At 39.6% G+C, this 26971-nt stretch overlaps 3 protein-coding genes across 3 annotated transcripts in view; 1 reads left to right on the top strand and 2 right to left on the bottom strand.

The window, feature by feature from the left end:
• Window positions 1–429, bottom strand: part of LOC147079155 (pre-mRNA-processing factor 17) — a 28994-nt gene extending 28565 nt beyond the window's left edge. The window contains exon 1 of the mRNA XM_085953682.1: window positions 119–429. Within this exon, the coding sequence (XP_085809808.1) occupies window positions 119–286 (168 nt within the window). The 5' untranslated portion in view covers window positions 287–429. The remainder of the gene's footprint in view (window positions 1–118) is intronic.
• Window positions 430–2500: 2071 nt separating this feature from the next.
• Window positions 2501–7525, top strand: PIG-F (phosphatidylinositol glycan anchor biosynthesis class F). Its single transcript, XM_085953671.1, has one exon. It carries the CDS (start codon window positions 2581–2583, stop codon window positions 3277–3279), a length of 699 nt encoding a protein of 232 aa, XP_085809797.1. The 5' UTR covers window positions 2501–2580; the 3' UTR covers window positions 3280–7525.
• Window positions 7526–8045: 520 nt separating this feature from the next.
• Window positions 8046–25148, bottom strand: LOC147079153 (uncharacterized). The gene is made up of 5 exons (XM_085953660.1): window positions 25011–25148; window positions 23628–24540; window positions 22551–22641; window positions 13640–21593; window positions 8046–10637 (listed from the first exon to the last, which is right to left on the bottom strand). The coding sequence occupies exons 2-5, from the start codon at window positions 24470–24472 to the stop codon at window positions 10288–10290; spliced, it is 9240 nt and encodes a 3079-aa protein (XP_085809786.1). The 5' UTR covers window positions 24473–24540; window positions 25011–25148; the 3' UTR covers window positions 8046–10287.
• Window positions 25149–26971: the final 1823 nt, after the last annotated feature.

Raw genomic sequence — 26971 nt, 5'->3', positions numbered from 1 at the left:
AGTTTTGAGGTTATTGTTGATTTGAGTTGAGGTTATTGTTGATGAGATGTTTGATTTGTATACTATCAAAAAAATTGAACCATAATTTTGTCAATATGACAAAAAGAAGGGAGTTTACCATGGGTAAGACAGCAGGAGCAGCGCATATTTGTAAGGTTCTCGCAATTGATTTGGCAGGATCTATAGCTTTTAAATGCGCTGTCAAATCTTCCATATTTACGGGAGCAAGTTCCTTATCTGAAGAGCTCTCCTCATCGCTAGTAGCGTAGTTCTGTAGGTGCAACATTATTGAAGATAAAATATCACTTTAAATAATAATAAAATATACACAATACGTTCAAAATACGCATTTGAGATTTATTAAGAAGTAAAAATTGGAAAATTCTCAAAATTCGACTTTGACGTTTCGGTTTGTAACAATTAGTCTATGGTTTGAAATGTTTGTATCAATTATTTATAAAATTATTTATGTACAAAATTTTGTCTATGGGTAAAAGTTTCTCGAAGGCATCTCACTCAAAATTAATAATGAAAGGAGTTTTACCTACCATTAAAACTCTTATTATTCTTGTTGACTCTGAAGTCCCTTGAGATGTTGATCGTATTTTTGCCTTGTGTTCGGCTGTGCTGGTCTCTTTTTACCCCCTTTTCTTCTCGATTGTTTATTTCTCTGGTTGCTCATCTTGTTTAGCAGGCTGGCAGGACTGACGCTTCTATCGGAAGCGTCCTTTGTCTCTGCTCATTCAATTTGATATGTCTCAAGGAAACCAGGTAGGTGTTCTCTGGACTTCAGAGTCAACAAGAATAATAAGAGTTTTAATGGTAGGTAAAACTCCTTCATTATTCGCTATTGACTCTGAAGTCCCTTGAGATATCTGTTTGTTATCACCTGGTAAAGCAAGATAGATCCTGCAAGATAGGGTGGATGAAACCTAACATGAGAATTAGGTATAATATATTCCTTTCTTTTAGGCTCAGTGCACCGGGCTGAACAGAGAGGTCAACATATTTTGTTCCCCTGCTGTAGAAGTCTGTGTGTCTATCGGTCTCTGGTAAAATGTTTTAAAAGTAGCTTCTTGGCGCCAATTACCTCTCTGCAGGATATCATCTATGGGGTAATTCTCTAACCAATTTAGAGAGGCGACTGCTGATCGAGTACTGCCTGGTGATTCCTGTACCCCTGCATCAGCGAGTACTGACTTCACCCAATTTCCGATGACTGCTCGAGTCACAGGTTTTGGGGGGCCTCTTGACGAGATAAATAATGTCGGAATATTACCACCCTCTTCTCTTCTCTCATTGGAAACGCAGATAAGTTTTTGTAGCCAAAATACTGGATCGATGTTTTGGCAACTGGAAGCGTTTAATTTCCATCCAAATTGGCGGTGCCTTGATGTGTCTGTCTTGGATCCAAACACTGGCCATAAAATTATATGGTCGCCATTATCGACTAGGCCATTATCCGCTACACTGAGTAGGGTAAGGTCATGAACCCGTCGTCCCGATGCGAGTAATAATAATATAGCTGTTCTGCGTGAAACTTCATATAGGTTGTTATGAGAGACGCTGATAATAATAATTATTTTGTGCTTCTTGGGCCCCTTATTACATAGGTGAAGGGTAATGCGCGGGTGGGAGGGGGCCTACTCAGTAGTGAGCGCATCGAGCGCTTTTTTGGTGGGCTTTATGTCTAAGTCTATAGGCACTCTATCGGCAATGCGATTCTTTTCTCGAATCATTTTAAGCACGACGTTTTTAACATGTCAAACAGTGATGCCAACCGTACTATAATTATAGTACAATACTATAATTTTGATTTCGCGAAAAATGTAAAATACTATAATTTTACACCAAATATACCAAAATACTATATTTTTAAAGAATTCAAGAGGAAAAATGTTCCCGTACTATATATTTTTCAGAAATACTATAATTTTTACGCCTTTGTACTATTATAAATATTATAATAAAAATATTATATTATTTCGGGGTTGTAATTAATATTCACGATGACATTATTCTACCAGCGAAATATCGGACACGCAATCAAATTAAACAATGAGTTCTCTGTTATTAAATAATGGCTTCTCGCCTGTCGAGCGACGACGCTTCCAGAGCGTGATTTTGCTCGCCGCGTTCAATGAATGGACTACGTTGTATTTTCGTTTATTCGTATCGCCGAGAAGCCAAAAAACGATGACTCATGGGGCGGGCGCGCATAATGCGTCATCAAATCCAGTGTGCGCTGGCGTATTTGATTACGTTGTATTTTCGATGATTTACGCGCCACTTGTGAAATTTTGCGCGAGAGCCCCACTTGCTGCGTTAAGTGGGTTTTACGCCTTAGAGCCAAGAAGTTAAAGCAGGGTATGTCGGGGATGATGTCATAATGAGTGTGGGCATGATTAGAAAATCGATGCAGAGAATACCGTAGTCCTAACCGGCAACGGCAACATTGTCTATTTCTTTAAGTATAATATTATCTATGATTTTAGTCAATTTGACACTGACATTTATAATCAAAATCAAATCAAATTTGAAAATTGATTAGTTCCCTCTTGATTTCAACTATCTTCCGAAATGTATAGAAAACACGAAAGTACGTCAGTAAAAATTACCACCTTTTGTAGTATCTTAACGTGTATATATGTTCCATCAATAATATTTCTTCTATCAATCACCAACAACATCTATAATATTGGAAAATACTCATGCGGATATTTACTGGTCGCCTTGTTTATCGGCGAATGCGTCAAGATCGGTTTCGCCTTCACTCAGCCCGAGGCGGCCAACCTTAAAGATGCCAAACAGAACAAATCGAAGAAAACATCAAGATTCAGGCTGAGGGATTTCATGAAATCTCTTTTGATGCTGATGGCATGTGCGACTATATATTTCGTCCTGATAATATTGTTCGGTGCCCCGATTACTACAGCGCACGAAGAGACGCTGATGTTGTCATTATTGTTAACAATTTTAACGATTTTCCCATCTTGCTTTCAAGCCGGTGTGGATTCAACGGTATCACTTCTAGCCGGATTAAAATGGAACCAGAGCGACAAGGTGATGTCAATGTTGCAGCAGAATATTCTGATCACTTTATTCGGAACGTGGTGCGGCGGCATCGTCATCCCGTTGGATTGGGACAGGCCGTGGCAGGTGTGGCCCGTTCCTTGTTGCCTGGGCGCTCTCGCCGGATATTTAGTATCACACGTAGTTACCTTAACCAAGTTGATACCATTCATAGCAAAAAGAATAGCAAAAAAGAACAAGTATTAATAGTGTATGCAAAAATAATTACACATGTAGAGTAGACATTGTTGTATTTCAAGAAAAATGTGTGTGGTGAGCACATAATATGACTGAAGTGAACGTTTTTGTTTTGCTCTTCATTTTCATAATCTTTAATATTGTCGTCGTTAATATAAAATGCCCACTATGCACAGGAATCTTGTCATTACTGTAAACCATCCCATTTTCACTTCCATCCAGGTTCTCTGCATACTATCAAACTATCTCATCAATTACATAGTCTTTATGACATATTTATACATAAAAGATAAAATGGCCAAAGTAGGTAATATGTATTATGGCTAGTGTTTGATGTGTGTGTGTAAAATTAAAGTGTTAAGGGGCTATTTCTTTTTTGTTATCGTTAAAATATCCATGAAATAAGCTATTTATTAGACTCAAAATCAAAGTAATCCACCAAGTCTTGTAGTTTCACGTTAGAAGTGGGTTTTTATTGTAACTTTTTAATTTATGTTAACCAATTAAGGGTTTCTGTTGTTCTTATCGTGCCTTCCCCTAGCGGAGGTCGACCACCATCAGGGTGATCTTTGCCATATCATCTGCTACACTTGACAGTTCAGTGGAGCTGCACTCGTACCAATTACTGGGGTTCCTAAGTCACGAAATGCGGCGTTGTCCTCTGCTACGCTTATCGTTGATCTTTCCTTGGATGACAAGTTGGGGAATGTTCTATTTTTGTCCTTTCATAATGTGGCTTTGATTACTACGCAGAACTTCTTGTTCTTTTCCCATTTGATTGACAACTTCAACATTTGTCACCCAGTCTGAGAAATTTTGAGGATCTGTCTATACAGCCACATCTCGAAAGCCTTAACTCTCCGTGACATTGTTGTTAATGACCATTAATTGCCTTCCAATGCCTTATAATTTTTTGATTGTATTCCTAATTTTCTTTACATGCCAGGAGGTATTAGCATGGTGGTACCCAGTGGCCTGCGAATTAAGAGTGGGAATACACGAGCAACATCGTGTTGCTACTGCCGGCAGTCACGACTCGGAAATCCCCAATTTTTCATACAAAACTCATGCTGGACGCACACGCAGCAACACACTGCTGTCGTGTTCGGCTGCCCGTTTGCTGCCAGCAGCAGCAACACGATGTTGCCCGTATATTCCAGCTCTAAATTTTATAAACATATCTTTTCGTTTGAAATATATTAAAAGTAGGAATATTATATAGTTTTGTATTTCGTCTGACACAGCTCGCCTAACTCTAGTTGAGCATCACTGAATTATTATTTTAATATTCAAAATAATGAGTTTAATAAAAAGTGTGCATTTTTTGAAAGCATAATATATGTAATTACATGTGTTGTAGACAAAACAAAATGGAGGAGAAAGTGTTCAACACTGTGCTAGTTTAACGTAAATATTATGTACCTCAATTCAGTGGCGCACCCAGAATTTAATATTGGGGGGGGCCAAGGAGGAAAATGTAAATTAGTCCCATAGGCTCTTTTTCTTCTTCATATAATTATTTTTACACATTTTCACAATACACGGCGGTATATTTGTAGTTTCTCCTAGTTTTATTAAATTGGAGGCATAACGGCAGTAACCGTTGAGCGTGTCATCAGCGACTGGCGGATTGGAAGTGACTAACAGCGACCATGCTGGACATGTGCGCCTAGTATGCTAAAACATTACTCAAATATTATTGGCTGTGCTACCCGCTTGGTCTAGAGAGCTACAATATTTATGCCGAATTCCACTGAAAAAAAATGTTCTTTTGACTTACACTACGTAGTCGTTCTTTTCGCCGAATGTTTATCGTCGATTTAATATTGAGGTTCCAAAATATTCATTGAAAATGGACAAAAAAAAAGTATTAGTGCATTTAACTTATACATCCTGAAACGGGCCCTCAGGCTAGGATATTTGGCGGCCCCCCTACCTACTGCTAAGATTGAAGGCAGTGTTAAATACTAGATTAATGTTTTTCAAATTGTGTTTTAGTTCAAATTAAGGGTACTTATACAGGGAATTATTGGCGATTTTTAATACATCTACTTTAATAATGGAGCTGTCAAGTATCGACACATAATAATCAGAAAATATATTGCACAATTATATAATCTAAAATGTCCATGGCTATGAAGTATAAGCAGACTTTTTTTTACTATTAAAACTAATTTATGATGTGTTTATCTCACTTATCTGATCACAGCCCGGGCCCCCAGGCTAGAGCCCTGTCAGCCCTGACCCACACCACTCCGGAATTTGGGTGTGCACCGAGATTTTTTTGACAGTTCCGTTAAGGATTGGGTTTTCAAAAAAAACCCGACATTAGTGTTTTGAAATTTTTATATTAGAAATTAAAATCAGTTTTTTGCCATGTTTTTATTTGTCTGCCCAAGGTATAGTTTATTGGCTTTCAATTTCAATGTTTAAAATCATTCTGATAATTTTCATGTTTGGGGGGTGCCAGGGCCCCTTGCCCCCCCCCCCCCCTAGGTGCGCCACTGCCTCAATTATTTATTTATTTATAAATGGCACACGCACTTCATACATATATTAATTATAAGCTGTATATTTACATTTATTTACCTAATTATTTTCTTGTCTTTCCCTTGTATTTCGGTGGTTTTTATTACATATTTTATAGGTGTTTTATTTCAATATGGATTTGATCTCAATACTATATGACCATCTATTTCCGATAAAACAGCTGTGATACGGCTAACTGCATATGTAAAAATTTCCAGACACAACGTATTTGTAAGGTATATTGTACTTTCTCACAAAGACTCAAATCAAGCTAATCTGCACACGTGGTCAGTAGAGTATGGACACACCTTTATGTTATTTCAAATGCCGTTAATATTGGCTACCATCTTTTGTAAATTTAAATTGGGGTATCATCAATACTAACTTTAATTCCTAGACGGCAGCAGGATCTCTCCAAATTTTAGTATAATGCTGGGTTCACACTGGCAACATGTCGCCGGCAATCTCTTTAAATTTTACGATAATTATCGTAAAATTTCTTAAGCAATTATGATAATTATCGTAAAATTTAACGAGGTTGCCGGCGACATATTGCCAGTGTGGACCCGGCATAATATCTTATGTAACTTGGTGATGAAGATAATATTTTAAAAAAAATATAAGAAATATTGGAATATTTTCATGCTTTCCTAGGGTCAGCACTATAAATTCGGTCAGGAATTTTTATGCATACAAATGTTATGATGTAATAGTCAAATTAGCAGCATAATATTATATTCTATGGAATTTTGGAAATTGTTTTATGTGTATGTGTATGTAAAAAAAAAACCAACTGCTTTCATTTCTTAGAAAGTTACCCAAACTTACACCAATGTTCAATTCACTTGAATGCAACAGGCCTGTTGTAAAACCTCAATGATTTGACAGAATAATAGAGATTCTGGGAATTATAGTGAAATTTTCAGGAAAGTGACAATGATATTTATGTTCGCGAAGCGGCAAGCTATATTGTGGATACTATAATCAAGTACAAGTGATACATAGCAGTTTTCAGATGTAACTGCTTTTGATTTGTATGAAAATGATGAGCATTCTATTTCAAACATTAGTGGTCATCTATGTAACCTCCCCCCCCCCTATTGTCACATTTTTGACACCCCCCCAAACATATAACAGAAAAAATTATAAATATTTATCCTTAAATTCCCGATTGACGATATACATACATATTGTTTACTTTGTGACATCACATTTTCTCTGACCCCCCCCTAGAGCGTGACATCATATATGGATGACCCAGAATATGTTCCATAGATATGGTACATAAAATTAAAATCTTATTTTCACAGCAGCCATATATAATTTAAATGTTATGTGATTCAAACACTAATAAACATAAGAAATAGTGTTAATTATTAATGATCATTTGCGCATGAGATCTCATTTACGGGATGTAAAAAACAGTTATGTATAATTTATATCACATATTATTTAACTTGGAAGTTGATTTACTTAACTTGGCCACTGGTATCGGATGAATCCATAATTGAAAGTTTGTAAATCCTGTATTAAAATATTTTTATTCAGCACACAATGTGATCTACAGAATGACCTAAAAGATTTTTATTGATTGAAGATTGGATAGCCTTGACAGATGAAAATGTTATTATTGTTGCATTAGATTGATACTACAGAACCTTATTTTGTTGAAGCAGTAAAGGGGAATTGACTGCCAAAATAGTTTGATCTAAATAAATTCTTTATAAAATTATGCCATGTTGTTTTTATTACCCTCTCTTACCGTCCAACACTCCAGAGGTGGATACTGTCACTATTCTACTGCGGGCGCAAAAACACAACAGATTGAGTGAATGGCTGACTACCATTCCATGTAGTATTTTAAGACAAACAGTGTCTACTGCTGAATGAATGCAGGGATCGATATAATATTATGACATTTGAAAGGAGTCACGATCCTCAACAGTGACGAAAACATCGTACTCACTGCTAATATATTGAAGAAAACCGTGGTGTGCTGTATTAAGGTGAAGCTGAAAAATAATTACAAAGACTGAATAATGGCTAAATTAGCTCAAGTTATTTCTTAACAGAGCACATTTGTGGCATACTTCACACTGATCACACTTCTATTGAGATTTTTACACATGGCCTCCATGGCAAGAAAATCAAAATAGGTGAAAAAAAATTGTTTTCAAACATAGCAACGCCATCGGCCACAAAACAGACAATGATTCATAGAGCGTGTTCGAAAAAAAATAGAAATGGTTTATTTAAAATTTTATTTTTTTACAAAAGTTGTATTAAACATTGTTAACAATACAATACAATAAGAGTATGTCTAATAATATATCCTTAAACACTTACGTAATATGTACATTACAATAACATTTTTTCCCGCTTTTTTTAAAAATCGAAACAGATTATAATATAAAGAAAAATGAAAACATAGTTTGCACACACGCGGCGGATATCGATGCACATCCGACATGTCGCAATAAAAACTTAATTCTAACTAACCGATATTAAATTTGTATGCGTGATTTCTACGGGTCAAAGTATTCGAACGTAGGAAATCAAAATAAAAAGTTAACTTGTAAAGCGTATATTTCAAACTGAGAGATAATAGTTTGTATTCATCTTAAAATATTATTATCATCATTGTGTAAAAATATACCTCTTGTCTGTACACATAAAAAATATTCAATCCCATAATAAAAATAATCAGTTGTAAATATTATAACTACGTAATCGACTTAATATAATTGCACAGACGAGCGCGTGCGCGCATAAACATGTATACGCTAATCTAAATCAACAGTAATCCATTTGTATACATATTTATGAAAGTGACTGCCAAACAATCAAATCGAGTTTTGAAGAAATGAACCAATCCACAAAAGCATGATATCAATCATTGAAATGAGAAAATTTTTTCATATCTTGTGAACATTAGATTTTGTAAAAGAAATACGTCTCGAGTACAGTAATACACAACCCGAGGCCCTCTATTCCATCTATTGCAGCTTACTGAATGAAATATTCGAAAAATAAAACTAAGCGTCTCGCTTTGCCCCCCTAGGCCACTCAGATATTTTCTTAAACCCTGACGGCTAAAATTATTAAACATGGAACATGCTTTGCCTACTGATTCTCTGAATGTTGGTTGTCAAAATTCGAAAGAAAATTTATTTGTCAAAGTAACCGAATCCAAAGGATCCAAACAATAATTTTTTAGTTTTTGAAAATTAAAATTTATGAATTCATAAAGTAATGTTGGTTCTTAACTATGAATAAAGAAATTACCGAATGTTAAATGGTTTTCTTTTATTTTTGCTCCACATAATTGTTAGAAGTAATGGACGTGTGTTAATGATAGCTGAAATAAGTTAAGTAATTTTTAGATTCAATTTTGTTAAAGGAATTGAGGTTGCGGGGCGCGGAACAGACTACATTACCGATGCGCCGTTCGCAACTGACTGAACTCTGAAGTCAACCGCAGCCTGCGCTATTTTCATGACTGTTGTCGCCTGGGTGATGTTTTCGTAACGATTATGCCTGGGTGTTCACGGGTAAAGCATGTTCCATGCTAAAATCTAAATTCCTGGACCAAGTTTCCACTAAAACAATATTATGTTAAATACTTTCATCCTTTAAATATAAATTAAAATTCATTGTGCTTCAACATATTATATTGTCATCGTTGTAGCTTGGTGTGGAGTATATATACCTATGAATATGTCTCTCGATGAGGCCGATCTGTCATTGCAACCGGAGTTGACTTGTAGAACAATCAACGATTAAGAATGAAATATCAAGAGGGCGAAGAACAGTTTCTCAACTTTCTGCATTATGTAACTGAATCTTTGCAAGCAAGCATTTTCTTTATAGAAACTAAAAAAAGCAACATAGATACCATTTGAACAATGATAACCTCAGTGAACTGAACTCGACCTCTGGTGTGCTGACCTTGAGTTCTGTTTCGAATCCTGAAGTATCTGTGTGTACCAATTTAACTTTAAATAATAGTACACCTAGAAATGGGAGATTATATCATTATCCATGACATATGTACCCTGTGCGGCCCGGGAACAATTAGAAAATTGACAGAATGGCTATATTTATGAAAGGTTGTGCATCTCTGTACTATACTCGAATACAATATTATGATTGTACCACAATGTTTCAATTTTCAGAAAACTTCGTTCTGAATGTAAATTGGAGAATTGAGCCATCGAGTCGCAATACCCGGCCTGAAAAATTTATAAAACCGCTTTTAAACGACATTGCGTTGTCAGTAAAGACGGTTGAGAAAATAAAATATAATATATTGACATGTAGGTATGAAATAAAATCCGGTTTTTTTTTTCAGGTAGAAGGTTGTCAGAGCGAATTTTGCAACTTAACGACTCAATCGGGAATAGCTCCTACCAGATCGAGCTTCCCTAGTTTTCTCATGGCTCATTTCTGTACAACTCCGTTCACTATTAGAAATTGACAGCTATTGTTTTAGAATTTTTTTCCAGCCATTGCTTTTGTCATTTTATCTGATAACGGCACCCCTCCGTGTGCCAACTTCCGTTTGACAGCTTTTTTGGCACTCCGCTCAGGGGTATTTGCGGCAGCAGCTTTCTTGGGATGGTCGACCGCTTTTCCTGCAGTCTTGCGCTGGATTGCCGTTTTCAAGGCGGCCTCGTGTTCTTTCTTGTGTTTTTGGAATTGCGAAGCGGTCCTCAGTGAGGTGCCGCATTCAGTGCATTTGAAGGATTTGGGCGGGGTGTGCTCTGTGTCAATGTGTCTTTTCAAAAACACTTCACTGTCGAATGTCTGCCCGCAGTCACATTTATGGCTTTGACGAGCTGAAAGGCAATTTGTGAGATACATCATTACAACATGGGAATTGTGAAGATAATTTGTTACGGATAAAGTAAACAAATATAATTTTATAGCTTCTATTAGTTATTGAATTATATTTAACCCACTGAAGACGATCGGCACCAATTTGACATGAATTTGAATGTTGACAAGTGATTCTGGATGACCACAACCGGTGTCAATTTGGTGCAGCTTTTAAATAGACTACTGTGTTAATTGATGTCTTAAAATTAAAGGTTAGATTTTTTTCACAGATGGAAAAGAAAACTAGCGAACTACACAGGAACACTAAAAACTTATTAGGGATTTTCAGCAAAATTCAATATCTGGTCTGGTTAATTGCGTCTTCATATAGAAATCATGACTAGACATCGGGATAACTGTGTACCACACACTTTAATTAAATATGTGAAAAAATACACATGACTTAAACCAGATATTATAATATAATTTAACATAAAGTAACCTAACTATAATAATAAAGCGACATTTATGGTTGTTGCAAAGACTCATTTCGATGGTGCGCTTTCACATTTCAATTTTGCACAGAACTGCAATCATAATTTATAATTATTGTTATTGCGATTTTCGGTAAATCAGTTGAAATTACGCGGCATACACATATACATGCACTCACCAAATATTACTTTGATGTTCTAACAATAGGTGGCCGTAGACAGTCCAAAATGATCACGCGGGGTACGGTGTTTATCAGTGGTCTGCGAATTTATGGCGTCCAAATGCCCATGTTAAAAATTCCAATAAACATACAAAATCCGTGCACCTGCCAGTGTTTGTGTTCTTAAATTAGATTAATGATTTTACATGACGAAATCAACTGCGATCAGACGTCATTATACGTCACTATATAAATATATTTTTATTTGTGACAGCGGTCCGCAAAACGTTTCTCCTTTTTTCAGCGGTTTGCAGCTGTACACGACATACACACTATTCGTGCTTGCGGATGGTTACGTCATTTCTATTTGTTATTGCGATAAATTCGTTTTTACTCTTCAGAGTATAAAATCTGAATCTATTTGATATTTGAGTTATTGATAAAACTAATCATTACCTCAAAAAGGAATAGTGGTCAAAGTTATGAAGATTATCAAGAAAATTTACTGATAAATATACGTATGTGGGCAAGTGCTGCCAGAAGTTGTGCAATACAATATTTTCAGCCATTGAACAAAATAATTTCTTTTTCAAGTTTTGGGAAATGGAAAATGAAATCGAACATGATGCAAAACACAAAGAAAATGGAGACATTTTGTCTCTATGGCCTTTTGTGAAGCCAGCAAGTGCTGATTGGTAAAATATATATATTGAAATTTATCCCAATAAATGTTGAAAATGGATCTCCTGGTGAAGACATCACTTCAAGACTCTGATTAAAAATTTAGGGTAAAGGATGTTACCGTCAAAATAAGTTATAGGATTATTTTATTTATGGGAAACAGCGTTAATTTTTTTTCCATATATTTTTTATAAACATACCTATCTAATTGTTAAACCAATCATTTTTTTTGTTAATAAACCATGTTCTCAATTACTCAAACTACCTTTATTCATCAGAATTAAATATTTTCGATAATGGGTATTTAACCAACTGAAATGTTAAACTGCCAATATCTCTGAACAACGTTTTTAGGAGAATACTACTTTTCCGCATATGGGCTCAATTGTGTAATAATATTTATACAAAGTGGCTGATATTCTGAAATATATTTCAATAAAATTTTGATTGGTACAATATTTTTTTTTTTTTGACCATGTCCGATCCTAATAGGATCATATGGGCGTCCACAGAGTAGAGGTTTGTATTAACAGATTTTGTTTTTTACGAGAAATGGATGTCAGCCACTTGCTCAACCTATTAGGTCCATACCCTGACTCACACACAAACTGAAAAACAATATGTGTACTTGCCAGACCCAGGATTCGAACCTGAGACCATGTTGACTGAACAATGAATGAGATTGCGCAGTACAGTAATCCGTATCAATGAATGGGCAATACAATTGATTGTTTGGTTGTATGATTAAAGGTTTGTGGAGTATATTGTGCCAACCGAAAATTTGTTGAAATAAAATGAGCAATTTACAGAATATTGATTAGTTTTTAATAATTATTGGAATGTAAAAACACATCACCTACATGAATCTTTGTAATAACTATAAATATACCTAGTTTAATTATAGGTACATATATACTTTATGCTACACTTGGTGGTTTAAGTTGCAACGGTATGTATTCCTTCGTGAAGCGCCCAGTGGTCCTATGGTCCAGTTGACGATACCAATTCGTCCCATTCCCCATTTATGACTGCATTTTATCCTTCACTATCTTCAGGGTATTTATGTATACTACTGTTATTATTATATTCTGCAATACGCTATACCAAAATTATGCAAATGAATATTGATTAGTATTCAGCACCGTGAAATTCAATAAATTGAAACTTCAAATTAAAAAGACACTCCCAGCGCGTAACGATTAAGGTGGCCATTCAATATAATTAGCATGCTATTTAAATGTGGTAATTAAAAAGTAATATTATCTAGTCAGCAGTCAATGTGTTATTAAGGCGCTCCTGGGTAAATTGTGAAGCGGCTCAAGTCTTTAAAATAACTCTTAGAATATTTCTATTTAGCATGAACAATATGAAATGACTCGGTTGACAAACCAAATTGTGCCCTAAAATTGCCACTCTTAATGGCGCAATGGGCAGCACATTTGACTGTTAACATAGCTTGGTGGCAGAGCATTTGACTGCCATACCACTTTTATGTTGCACATTATCCGGATTCACTACTGGCAATATTACTGCAGGGTGCGTAAAACAGTTTTACTTAAAAAAAAAGCCATTGCTTATATGGTGCACTACAAAATATTGAAACATAAGACATGGCAGGTGTTACAGAATCAATAATGATGGTGTATGCAGAAAACCATACAATAATATGAATTAAATAGTATTTACTTTTATGTGTTTTCCTGTGCTCTGCAAGGATTGCTTGAGAATTGAATATCTGCTTACAACATCTCAGTTGCAATTTTTTGGCGCCTGTCGGTAACTTCTTGCCGTCGATAGACTTTCTGCCGCCTATAGATTTTCGTTTGCTCACTGTCAGGGCGGCGGTTTTTTTACTGGCTGGAATATTTTTGACAACCACTTTAGGAGCTTCTTTGGCAAGCCGCTTGAGGGGTCTCCCCGGTGAGGCGGTGGACGTTTTGGCATTCTTCTTTTTGCCACTTTCCTCGGAGGCTACGATGACCTTCTCCTTCTCTTTGGCCTTGGGCGGGAAGGAGTACCTGACAGAGCACTCCTCGAAGATAGTCTCTAGCATCTTGGAGGAAGGGACTCGGAGTCCCGACAGGGCCGAGTCGCTTGTTCTTCTGCTCTTAGCCTTGACGATGGCGGATTTGACGTCGGCCGGGCGGGTTGACCTCCTGTCAGGTTTGGCGAGGGGCGGCTCGCTCAGTCTTTTGGCGCGGGGTTTGGGAACAGGGGCCCTAGCCTCGGACGACAGCCTCTTGGCGGTGCGGTTGAACGCGGGATTGATCTTATATTTTACTTCAGAGTCGTCGTCCGTTTTGTCCTCGGCGGCAGTGTCTCCTCTGCAGACCTTTGGCTCGGTCTCAGGTTTGAGTTTTTTGGGCGGCGATGTTAATTTGGCAATTTTGCTTTTGGTGAGTGGTTTCTTGACGGGTTCAACAGGGATGGGAGCGGGTTCACTCTCAGCCATTTGAGGCTGGACTCGGGCCGGGACAGGGGGGATGTCAACAACTGTCACTGTTTCCACAGATTGCTCCAGGAGACGGGGTACAGAGGTCTGGCTTTCAGTCAACATCTCACCATCAGGCTTCTCATCAGGAATGTCGGGGCGGGCGGCCTTGAGTCGGGCCGCCGCCCTCTTCCGGAGGCATGCGACAGCGTGCTTATTGAGAGAGTTCTCGTTGGGGAAGACCATGTAGCATCTGGCGCACTCGTGGATGATGTCTCTGGTGTTCAAGAAGTCAGGTTCAGGAGCGGGGGCAGTGATAGGGGCGTGGCTCTCGCGGTGCTCTACCATGTGATGTAGCTTACGGTAGGACTTCCCACAGATGCGACAGCTGTTCCCATCGTCACTAGCTGAACTGGCCACAGAGAGGCGGAGGTCACGCTCGTCTCCGGGCCGGCCCTTCTTCCCAGGCGAGCAGTGGACATCTCGGTGCTCCACCATGTGATGCCGCTTCCGAAAAGACTTCCCGCAACCGCTACACGTGGTGTCGTCCGGTACAGGGTCGCGAGGGGTTATGGGGTCGGGTGCATCCACAGCGTGCAGTTCTCGGTGCTCCACCAGGTGGTGCAATTTCCGGAAGGACTTGTCGCAGGCATCACAGCGGAAACCCGCTTCCGGTTCGCTCTTAGTGCTGGCAGCAGAAGTTCGGCGAGACTTCACCTCCCCACCCCCACTACAAGCGTGCACCTCGCGGTGTTCCACCAAGTGGTGCAGCTTGCGGAAGCCCTTTTGACAAGTGTCACATTTAAGAATTGCTTCAGGCTCCGGTTCTGCTTTTGCTTTAAGTGACGGTGCAAGAGCGGCCACCTTGGGCTTTTCGGTAGGCGGTGCTGTCACGTCTGGGCTATGCTTACGGCGGTGGTAAACCATGTGAGCATACTGGCGGAATGCCTTGCCGCATATCTCACAGGTGATGGAGGCGTCAGCGGGAGGCTTGGTCTTCAGAATCTTAGTGAGTCGACTCATGGGGGAGAGAACTGATGCAGCGCTCGCATCCTTCAGTTTTCTTCCGCCGCCCACCATTTTTTCCCGGGGAAGCCTCAATAGACGGGGTTTGGCTGTTTCTTGAGTGCCGACGTTCTCGGGGTCCGCTTCGGGTGGGAGGCATTCGTAACTTTTACTATCGGCCTTTGTCTTCACGTTGTATTCACCTGGCCGTCGCAGGTTTTCTGTGACATGTTTCAAGTCAATGACACGTCTATCAAGAATTATTTCTTTATGATCGATGAACTCGGCGGGGGATGACTTTTCCGGAACAGCGAAGGAATCATCGATGACGATCACTTCAGACAATTTCATTTCGGCCACTTCTTTAATAGAAATGTCTTCGGATGAGTGCTCTTTGACAGGTTTTACGTCTTCAATTTTGATCGCCCCATCTTCATTTTTCAATATCGTAGAGCAAACAGGAGACTCAGCCTTTGGTAGTTCCATTGAAATAGTTTCCTTCGCTGAAACATGATCTTCAGCGTTCTTGTCTTTTACCAATTCAAATTGTGTATTGTCTTCGGGACTGTTTTCCAACTCAGATTTGTCGAAGGGTGAAATTTCTTCTACCCGTTCATCGCGCGCATTCAACGGAGGGGGGGTCAAAGTGGTGTCGGGTGAGAGGGCCGCAGACAACTCGTCACAGAGGATCTTTCTCTTCTTGGGAGACTTGAGGGCTTCCTTGTCTATGGCGCCGTTGCAATGCTTGACGTGCTTCAGGAGTACATTTTCAGTTCGGAAAGTTTTGAAGCACACGGGACAGATGATGGTCTCGTTAATTTTGCCAAACGGAGATATTGAATTGACGCGAGGTGAACTCTTTTCTGAGAGCGAATCATCGACTTTGGGGTCGTCGATTTTGCGGTCAGATTCGGACTCATTGTTGAGTGAACTGACTGCGGTTGGCTGTCCATCGGGTTTGCCGACAACAGCTGGAATCTTTTTGGGTCTTCCTCGTTTTCTTTTGGCTGAGCTGGATGGCGATCCAATCAAGGGGTCGTCCCGTTTGTCAGCATCGGCAGGAGTTGCGACACCTTTAGCTTCAGGCATAAGAGTCTCTTTTGAAATGTTTATATTTTGAGTCAAATTCTCTTTTGATACCATCGAACTGTCAAGATCTGGATCGTCGGGAGCTGTTCGATCGGTAGTCTTCTGGTCACGCATCAGATTTTCTTCAGGACGAAGATCATTTGCCTTTTCAGCAGAGTGACTGTTCATTTTAATGTTAGAATTTATCGATTCATCGTATACTCCGGTGGTGACTTCGGTCAGTATTCCATCTTTTGTTGAAACTATATCTTTTGTAGCACCGCCTTCTTCAGGGATGTCAATGACTTCGGAAGGAGTGCCCATTTCTTTTGGGGGATCTTTTTTATGGACTTTGGGAGATTCTGCATTACCCGGGCGTCCCCTGGGTTTGTACGGGAGTCGGGCAGATTTAGGTCGCTCGGAAGCTTCCTTTTCGGCGGTGTACAAATTTGGAAAGATTATTTCCATGTCAGATCTCGTGACTGGGGTGAAAACCTGTTTTCTGGGCTGGCGAGATTTGCTTTTGGCTGATCGTTCGCTGTTTATGGACTCGTCGGCGGAGCTTGCCGCATCTTCAGCCGAGTGGACAACGGCTTCGAAGTCAGCGGTCGTATCACTCGCTGTGCCAATGTATCGCTGAATACCGATGATGTTGTCGTCCTCCTTGGGAGAGATGCGGGCGGCAAGGAAGGTGGGTGACTTCAGAGGAGAGCCGCCGCAGGACGGAATTCGTTCGGCCGTAGAGAAGACGGGCGACTGGCGTGGGGGTCGAACGACGGGCAGGGAAATTTCCGATCCACCGTCTCTCACGTGCGGCGACACAACGGGTTCTTTCCTTTTATCAGGGACGGGCAGGGGTAATATTTTGTTACTCAACTTCTGCGAGGAAGAGTAGGTTTTGAGGGGGGACGTCTTAGGTTGCGGAGGCGGAGGACGGACAGTGCTCTGTTGACTGTTCCACAGAGTGGAGAACTTCGGTTTCGGCGGATGACCCTTGCCGAATTGGGACAGACCATGATCGTACTTGTTAGATATGGGGGTGGAATGGTCGTTGTGAAATGTCTTCTTGCTTTCTGTGTTTCTGCAATTCTGCAGATAAGTCTTTGCGGGGCCTGGCTTGGCACCGCCGGGGGAAGAATACAGATGAACGACTCTATTATTTGGCACGTCAACGATCTGCGGAGCCGGAATCGTCATATCGATGATGTTTACTTTGTCTTTAGGAGAAATTCGGAAAGGCAAACCGTCATGTAACCCAGTCATTGTGCCCTTCCGAAGACTCTCAGCCGTCGCAACCGCCTTATCACTTTGGTTGCGTTCCGAAAAACTCTCGACACTATCCTCGAAAAGCAGGATGGACTTGTCAGTAATTTTGGATTTGTCATTTCCGGTTAAATTTTTAACAGAATCTCGGTCGCGCCTAGCGGATAGAGATTCATTGTTATTCTCCAGGATGAGGGGCGTTGTCTTGTCTAGGGTATTGCTTGCCACCCTATCTGTTCGCAAAGCCTCAAAACACAGTGCTGCAGTATTTTTTGGAGACTGAACTGGTGCGAAAACTGTCGGGGAAAATGTTTCAGTAGCGTCTCTCTCATTCCGAATTGGTTTTGCAGCCGGGTGCATTTCACTCACAGTCAAGCCGGTGTTAGTATCATCAGAAGGCTTTTGTTTTTGATTTTCACTGTATTTCCCGGGACTTAACCAATGAAGAGATTTGCTCATCGTTCCTGTGTCATCATCTATCATTCCAATGTGGTCAGTCAAAACTGAAAGGTGAATCTCTCTCTTGTCGCTCATTGACGATGCAGATTCATGAGACATACTATCTTTACTATCTTGCTTGACGCTTTTCAAAAATGCAGATTTAGGAGACACAATATCATGTTCGTCGTATTTCAATGATGCAGATTTAGGAGACATACTATCTCTCTTGTCGCATTTCGACAATGCAGATTTAGGAGACATACTATCTCGCTCGTCGTATTTCAATGATGCAGATTTAGGAGACATACTATCTTTCTTGTCGCATTTCGACAATGCAGATTTAGGAGACGTACTATCTTGCATGACGCTTTTCAAAAATGCAGTTTTAGGAGACATACTATCTCTCTTGTCGCATTTCGACAATGCAGATTTAGGAGACATTCTATCTCGCTCGTCGTATTTCAATGATGCAGATTTAGGAGACATACTATCTTTCTTGTCGCATTTCGACAATGCAGATTTAGGAGACGTACTATCTTGCATGACGCTTTTCAAAAATGCAGTTTTAGGAGACATACTATCTTTCTTGTCGCATTTCGACAATGCAGATTTAGGAGACGTACTATCTTGCATGACGCTTTTCAAAAATGCAGTTTTAGGAGACATACTATCCTGCTCGTCACATTTCAATGATGCAGATTTAGGAGACATACTATCTCTCTTGTCGCATTTCAACAATGTAGATTTAGGAGACATACTATCTTGCTCGTCACATTTCAATGATGCAGATTTAGGAGACATACTATCTTGCATGACGCTTTTCAAAAATGCAGATTTAGGAGACACAATATCATGTTTGTCCCATTTCAATGATGCAGATTCTCTCTTGTCGCATTTCGACAATGCAGATTTAGGAGACATACTATCTCTCTTGTCGCATTTCAACAATGCAGAATTAGGAGACATACTATCTTGCTCGTCACATTTCAATGATGCAGATTTAGGAGACATACTATCTTGCTTGTCATTTTTCAACAATGCAGAGTTAGGAGACATACAATCTCGCTTGTCGCATTTCAACAATGCAGACTTAGGAGACACAATATCGTGATTGTCGCATTTCAACGATGTAGCTTTTGGAGACATACTATCTCGCTTGTCGCATTTCGACAATGTTGATTTAGGAGACATACTATCTCGCTTATCGCTTTTCAATGATGCAGATTTAGGAGACATACTGTCTTGCTTGTCATTTTCCAACAATGCAGAGTTAGGAGACATACTATCTAGCTTGTAGCATTTCAATGATGCAGATATAGGAGACATATTATCTTGCTTGTCGCATTTCGACAATGCAGATTTAGAAGACATACTAGGTTGCTTGTCGTATTTAAATGATGCAGATTTAGGAGACATATTATCTTGCTGGTCGTTTTTCAAAAATGTTGAGATAGCAGACACACTATCTCGCCTGTCGCATTTCAATGATGCAGTTGTAGGAAACATACCATCGTGCGTCTCGCTTAAGGACAATGTAGAGTTAGGAGACACGACATCACGCTTGTCGCTTTTCATCACTATGAGTTTCGGACTGTCGATCTCTGCTTTTTCGGTTTTCAATAATCTAGGTTTTGGAGAGACAATTTCTTGTATGTCATTAATTAATATATTTTTATAGGAAGAAACAGTTTCATCTTCGGTTATAATTTCTAATGACGCGATTACGCGGATCGGTTCCGATGTTTCCGTATTATTGATCTCAGTGACATTCGGTAACATAACTGGGGATAATTCAGTGAACGCATTGTCCTTCTTGCACACGTCCGCACTGGATGACTCTTCGGGGGGAGGGAGGCGCTCTGGTAGGCGAACAGAGAGAGAGAGGCAGTCATCAGGGGAGTCGGTCCAGGGCGCGTCGCAGTCACCGGTGACGGGGTGACCACGCGCCACATCATCCTCTTCCGGGTCTTCATCTGACTCCATGCTGGACTGGGATTCCATCTTGGACTTTGAATCCTCCAAGGAATTGTCTTCCACAGGATTTGGAGAAATCTCTTCACCCTGTGATAACGGTGAAATTGATAGTTTTTCAGATTGCACATCAATTTTGTGAATATTTTCCAGTTTGAATTTACTATCGAAACCGAGGAATCGACAGTCCCCGCCTTTCTGTAAGGTTGTTTCTGTACCGATGCTTAGCATTTCAGAGGGTTTACCTCCACTTCCATCTGGATTTGACATTTTAACAGGAGCATTCTCAACTTGTGACATTATTTCGCAGTCCGTTTGAATGTCAGCGATTTTAAATGAAGAATTATCATTCTGGGGGGACACAGACCAATTGACATTGACAACAGGCGAATCTCGGACGGCGCGTGGGGCAATACTGATGTCAGAGCGCAGAATAATAATTTCTTCGTCGGGTTTTACTTCTCGCTTCTCCCCGTCGTCACGGAACACTTTGTCGTTAATTAGATCTATTTTAATCAATTCGGCATCAGATAAAATAGCTTCATCTTTATTTCCCTCTGTTACTAACATATTGAGGCACTTCAAAGTAGCTACGCTCGCATCTTTGGATTCTTTCATATCTGCAAAACGGTCATTATCCATCACCCCAGAAACTTTTTCGGGGGATACATTGGAATCGAATTCAATTACAGACTTCTTGTTTGTCAAAACGACTTCAGAGGAATGTTCTCCGACCTTCGGCTGAAATATATCTTCCGTGAAGGTATTCTCACAAATGAATTTTTGTTTTAAAGGAAGCGCAGATTCAGTCGCAGCGACTGGTGATAATTCAATTTGATCAGAGGTTGCTGTTAAATCTGTGACGGGTTTCATCGTACAATTCAATTTTTCGATGGGGTTTATAGTTTCTTTAAAATCCCCAACAACAATGGAAGACACCTCCGAAACTTCATCAGAATCAGATAGTTCAATAGTCAGCGAATCTAACTCGTCAGCACCTGCAACTTTACAGGTTAACTCGGTATTTTGAGTATCAACCTCAGTCTCCAATTGATTGCTAGGATTTTCTGTTATCTGGTGACGTGGATCATCGAGAAATATGTCCTGAGAATGGGTCACATCTTTGATAATAGCACCCTCGCCCGTTTGAGGCCGATCTATGCCTCCCACCACATTTGTATCACAATCCGTCCTGACGGTAATTTCATGCATGGCCACTTTTTCAATCGAAACGACTTGAGATTCTTCAGGCAATGTTTTGACTGTTACAGAGTTGTCAGATTTGTTGACATCCATTTTGCCGTCTCGGATTTGAATAGCATCAACATCAGCTAATGCAGGTTTACAATCTTCTTCAGGCTTAATTACGGGAATGCTGACGGAAGTGTCTGTTTTAGTATGCAGCATCGGGTCCGAAACCCTTTCGGCTTGACTAATTTTTTCCACATTCTCTGCCAATTCCTGGGTAAAAACAAAACATCACTTTATAAAATAATATGCATTTGCATGAAGAGAATCGCTTCAGTATTTCAAAAACAATTAATTTCAATATTGGTGTACATAACAGTGTACTTCTTTTCCCCCCTGATCCATTGCCACAGATGAGACATTTTATAACAAGATGAGTTTAAATAATCAGTCTTCTCAACAAAATAACATAGCGAATAGATGTCCATCATACTCTACAGTCGACAGTGTACAGCAGTGTTGTTACCTTGTAGGAACAGAGGGCTACCATAGCTACTTATATACATGTGGTGGCTCCCTACACTACCTTTTTGAAAAAGAAACAACCAAAACTGAACAAAACTATGCCACGGGCGACATTTTCGGCGTCGAGTTAAGATTATGAGAACATTAAATGAAAATATGACTCGTTATATATTAATTAATATTGAATCAATTTCCACAAATTTGCTGAACACGAGGGATAATTAGCGCCCGCAAGCTACCTGTTGGACATAACTGCTCTACAGCATGCTAGCATGAGTATTGCATTAATTTTCTGATGTTTCATATTGTCGTATGTCAAATTATGATTGTTGATACTGCAACATGTAGATTTAGAGTCCGTATTCTTTATGCTGGTGTGCGGTTTCCCCCCGCTTCAGCATCTTAACACTGCATTCCCTCTCGTTCCTTTCCATTGAAAACTTGCAACAGTCGAACGTGAAGACACAATGCTTTCTGTCCGCGAGCGACGTGACATGAACGCCAGCATAAAGAATACGGGGTTTAGATTGTATAGACTGTGTTCACTGTATAAGTGATGTGTACAGAAAAAAATCAACCTAATAGGTACAAAGTCCCCATCTTAATTTATACAAAAATGCAAAATGTGTATATTTTAAGAAAAAATTATGAATTAATTCAAATCAGGTTAATAGGAATGCAACTGATAATTTGAAAAACACTCACATTCGATTTGAGCGTTTCCAATTCCTCGCTAGTGACCGCAACTTGATTCACTTGCTCTTCATATACTTCTAGGTTTCCATCTTCATTTTTCCTAAAAAGAAATTATTCACAGTCAATAGATGTTAACTTGTGAAACGTTAAAAGTATCGCGTCACAGTAAAGGAAACCAACATCCATCATGCAGTCAAAAGAGAATTGAAACTTGTATTACTCTCACAAAGCAATAATTTCAATGTAATGCTAATCACATAAATTGACGCTGTGCGTGCAGTCATCGACGTCAACTCCGCCCTGCGTACCACTACAACGTTACATACTTTGCTGCTACAGAAGCGGCAAGTAGGTACATAACTAATACCTCATAGCCCCAATCCCATATCACCCATACGCATGTTGAATTTTTATGACAAATTATATTTCGTTCGGCTCACGTCATTTGCGCAATCCGCGCATCGCCTAGTCACGATCTTTTTAGACCATGCCTCAGCTGATGCCTTAAGCATAGAACATAAAAAATCTGAAAACAATCGTAAAAATCCCCGAAACAAGCATTGCATTCATAAACTACAAAAGTTGTTTATTGTAATGAGCCGCCGGCGCTGGTAGGTACCTACCAACTTCACAAACCTTGGATTTTTTACATGCAATTTCAACCATATGCGTGGATACTTTTTCAATGTTGTCGGCGAAAGCACCAATTAGGTACTTAGACACTAACTAGTGTCATAAACGTAATCTGATCCCGGCGGCATCTGTCTGACTTCCCGGTCAGATTTTATTGCTTAGGGTCGAAAATGTTGATTTTAAACAATCGACACATTAATAGGTTTGCTCGGTATGCCCGAGAAGTAACTTGTTATAAAAGTGATTAATGTATGGAGAAAATCATAAACTAAAATGTCAACGAATGTTTCCTCATTACATCCGAAATCTAGCTATTTCCGTGATCGTAATAACCAAGTTCGACTGTACCATAAATTGTGTTCGATTATGTTTTGTAATTCCGCTGCAAAATGTCCCAAGATGGATATCCCATTCTATCACTGAGTGGACAAATGAACAGGAATGAAGACTCACCCGACATGTAAGTATTTGATGACAGGATTGTTGGTCTCGTTGAGCGTGATCTGCATGGCAGTGAGGTCTCCATCGGCATTCTTGTAGATGTAAACGCCGTCGCCGATGTGAACCGCGTCTACGTTCTTCTCGTCGATCACCAGCACCACCTGGCTGCTGCCCTCGGGGAGATTTCCCCGCAGGAGGGCACTGTAAGTATCCGTCTTGGCTTCCGATTCGTCCGCCTCCTGTCCGGTCTCTACTGATGCGGCATCAGCGTGACTGGGGCCATCCTCTTTATCGATCGCGACGGGATCCGTCAGTTTAACATACGGCGCTTCTGTCGAGATCCCTTCATCTTTCGACATGGAATCGGACATCGCATCCCGGCAACTGTTTTCTCCTTCGAGTTCGGGAGGAACGCGGGGCACGCCTTCTGTACGTTCGTCAGATGCGTCGGGCCGGGGGTCATCGTCGATGACCAGGTCATGCTCGTCCACGGAATTTTCGCAATCGTCGAATATATCGACACCGCCGGAGAGGATGTTGGCGGCGTCTATGCGCTCGTGGACGTGCAGCTCGTTCACGGTCACGGCGCTCACGCCTGACAGGCTTTTCAGGAGATTCTCTGACTCAGAATTCCGCTCGACGTCCGCAATCGACGCATCGTCTCGGTGAGATTTTACACTCGCGACGGAGCTGTCTTCGATCATCGAGAAATATTTGGAACCGCCGTCTTCGTCGGCCGTCTGGTAATTCACCGTCTCGTCTCGGACGCTCCCGGAAGTCTCGATGACGCTCAACTCTAAGGAGCTGGAGTCACCGTCGTCCTTCGGCGGGACGCCTTCCGCGCTATCGGTTTCCATAGTAGAGTAGTGGCGCCCCTCGCGTCACATCCCAGCGTTCGCGTAGATATACAGATGAGCGCCGTCGCCTGAAAGTGAGATAGATAATGTGCATGCAGTCCCTGTCCCTTGCTATGGCAATATATTGAGACAATATTAAACCGAAAACCAATACCGTATCAGTATCACATTCGATAAAATACAATGCGATTCTTCCAACAGTTCTTTGGCGGATCGTTCAATTGTTTAATTGAAGAACCTGCATTTATTTTTGCGGCGGGTTCAGGTTCAGGCGAAGCGGACGCATCGCTCTCGTGTCCTAAATACGGGAATTGACCTGCATGCGTGACAAACGTTAATTGCGTAATTATTATCGGAAAAGACGGCGCCGAATTTTGTCCCCGAGCGGGAGGACCTCTGCGCGCATCCGAAACTGTTATCCTGAACACAACAAATTAGCAAAACATTAAATGAATGTCAATGACAGATACGGCCGCGGAAGAGCGCAACGATGTGCATTCCGTAGAGCGGTACCGTTAAAAGCGTATGCCTTGCCTACCTGAGCAGAGTGATGCGCCACACAAGACGCTACACAAACACCCGCCGGTTAATTATTCGTATCGATAGAGTAGCGTAGATTACGTTGTCGAATATAGAAAAATAACTGCAGCGATAAACGGAAAATGGATGCCAATGGACGCAAGTGTAAGTTTTCAATTTTTGGTCATTCGTGTTTGCCAACAAGCTAAAAAAACAAATCGCTAAAAATGCACAGTTGCCGCACTTCTATAAGATTATTTTATTTTTTTAAAGTTTCCTATGATACTAGGTAAATAATCATAATTATTATTACTACATATTGTATTGACTTATTATTGATATTTAATTAGAAAAAAAATGTATTTACATATTTTAATCTAACTGTTATAATAAAATTTTATTATTATAAATTATTTTTCAGTTATTTTAGAAACTTGCAAAAAATCAATAATTATGATTGTCTTTATTTTGAAAATAACTTAATGCAATTTTTGAATTTAATCTACCTATGATAGAATAAAAAAATATTTTATCGATAAATATTTGGATAAGTCAGCGCTCCATTGGCGAGCCAAAAGTCCGAGGACAATAAATCGCCGATTTGTATATGTTCTGCTACTGATCAACGAACGGATAAAAAAGTCGAGCTGTCAAAAGTCAAAAGTTGCGATTATCGTAATGCCGGCGCTCCATTGGCACGCAAGTCAGACGATTTACAGTCTTCGGACTTTTTTTTCGCGTGGAGCACCCCAGGTCTGCGGACTTTTTAATCCGCAGACCAGGCTCGTTGGATTTCAAACATGTTTGATATTTTACCTCCGAGTTGCCAGACTTCGTCCGTCGATCGCAATGCAAATTCGATTTGATATTAATACGCAATCATTCGGACCGCAAAAAAATCTGTAATTGTTTTAAACATTTTCATTGATTTATTTGTTAATTTACACATTATAAAATGAGAGATTTACCAATTATTTTTTTATTTGTATTTATGAAATTCATAAAAGAAAACGTAAATCTTGTGTTGTTTTCACTGCTATATTATTTTACGCAAGTCTACATATAAATAACACAAAATTATAGGGTTATCAGAAGACATTACGATAATCGCAATTTTTGACTTTTGACAGCTCGACTTTTTTATTCGTTCATTGATCAGTAGCAGGGCATAGACAAATCGGACGATTTATTGTCCACGGACTTTTGGCTCGCCAATGGAGCGCTGGCATAATGTCTTTCGATAATCCTATAATTTTGTGTTATTTATATGTAAACTTGCATAAAATAATAAAGCAGTGAAAACAACACATTCGAACTGAAAAAAATCTGTAATTATTTTAAATATTTTCATTGATTAATTTGTTAACTTACACATTAGAAAATGAGAGATTTATCAATTATTTTTTTATTTGTATTTATGAAATTCATAAAAGAAAACGTAAAACTTGTGTTGTTTTCACTGCTATATTATTTTATGCAAGTCTACATATAAATAACACAAAATTATAGGATTATCGGAAAACATTACGATAATCGCAACTTTTGACTTTTGACAGCTCGACTTTTTTATTCGTTCGTTGATCAGTAGCAGAGAATAGAAAATCGGACGATTTATTGTCCTCGGACTTTTGGCTCGTCAATGGAGCGCTGGCATTTGAAATCCAACGAGCCTGGTCTGCGGATTAAAAAGTCCGCAGGGTGCTCCACGCGAAAAAGAAGTCCGAAGACTGTAAATCGTCTGATTTACGTGCCAATGGAGCGCCGGCAATAGAGAAGATCGAAAGACGCCAAGGGTTGTAGCGCTATAAATGGTAAATTGATAATGTCGTAATAATATTATCACATAATATATTTTAAAATAAATTTCATAAAGATTTTTCACGAATACGCGACATATTATTATATCCATAATACATGATATAGGGATAGGATAAATTAAAAGTGATATATACAATCGATAACATAGAGCCATATTCCATA

Source organism: Rhyacophila brunnea, unplaced genomic scaffold (assembly GCF_057557595.1).
Source record: "Rhyacophila brunnea isolate RB1 unplaced genomic scaffold, BYU_Rbru_1.0 scaffold_10, whole genome shotgun sequence".
Classification (NCBI taxonomy): Eukaryota; Metazoa; Arthropoda; class Insecta; order Trichoptera; family Rhyacophilidae; genus Rhyacophila; species Rhyacophila brunnea.
The sequence above is the reverse complement of the archived record's forward strand: the minus strand, read 5'-3'. Positions and strand labels throughout refer to the sequence as shown.

Bases quoted from the DNA above. Each gene is read 5' to 3' on its own strand.
- PIG-F (XM_085953671.1), top strand. From the start codon at position 2,581: ATGTATAGAAAACACGAAAGTACGTCAGTAAAAATTACCACCTTTTGT.
- LOC147079153 (XM_085953660.1), bottom strand. From the start codon at position 24,472: ATGGAAACCGATAGCGCGGAAGGCGTCCCGCCGAAGGACGACGGTGAC. The intron at 22,642-23,627 runs GTGAGTCTTCAT...ATTTCTTTTTAG, and splicing joins ATCAAATACTTACATGTCGG to GAAAAATGAAGATGGAAACC. The intron at 21,594-22,550 runs GTGAGTGTTTTT...GTTTTTACCCAG, and splicing joins TGGAAACGCTCAAATCGAAT to GAATTGGCAGAGAATGTGGA.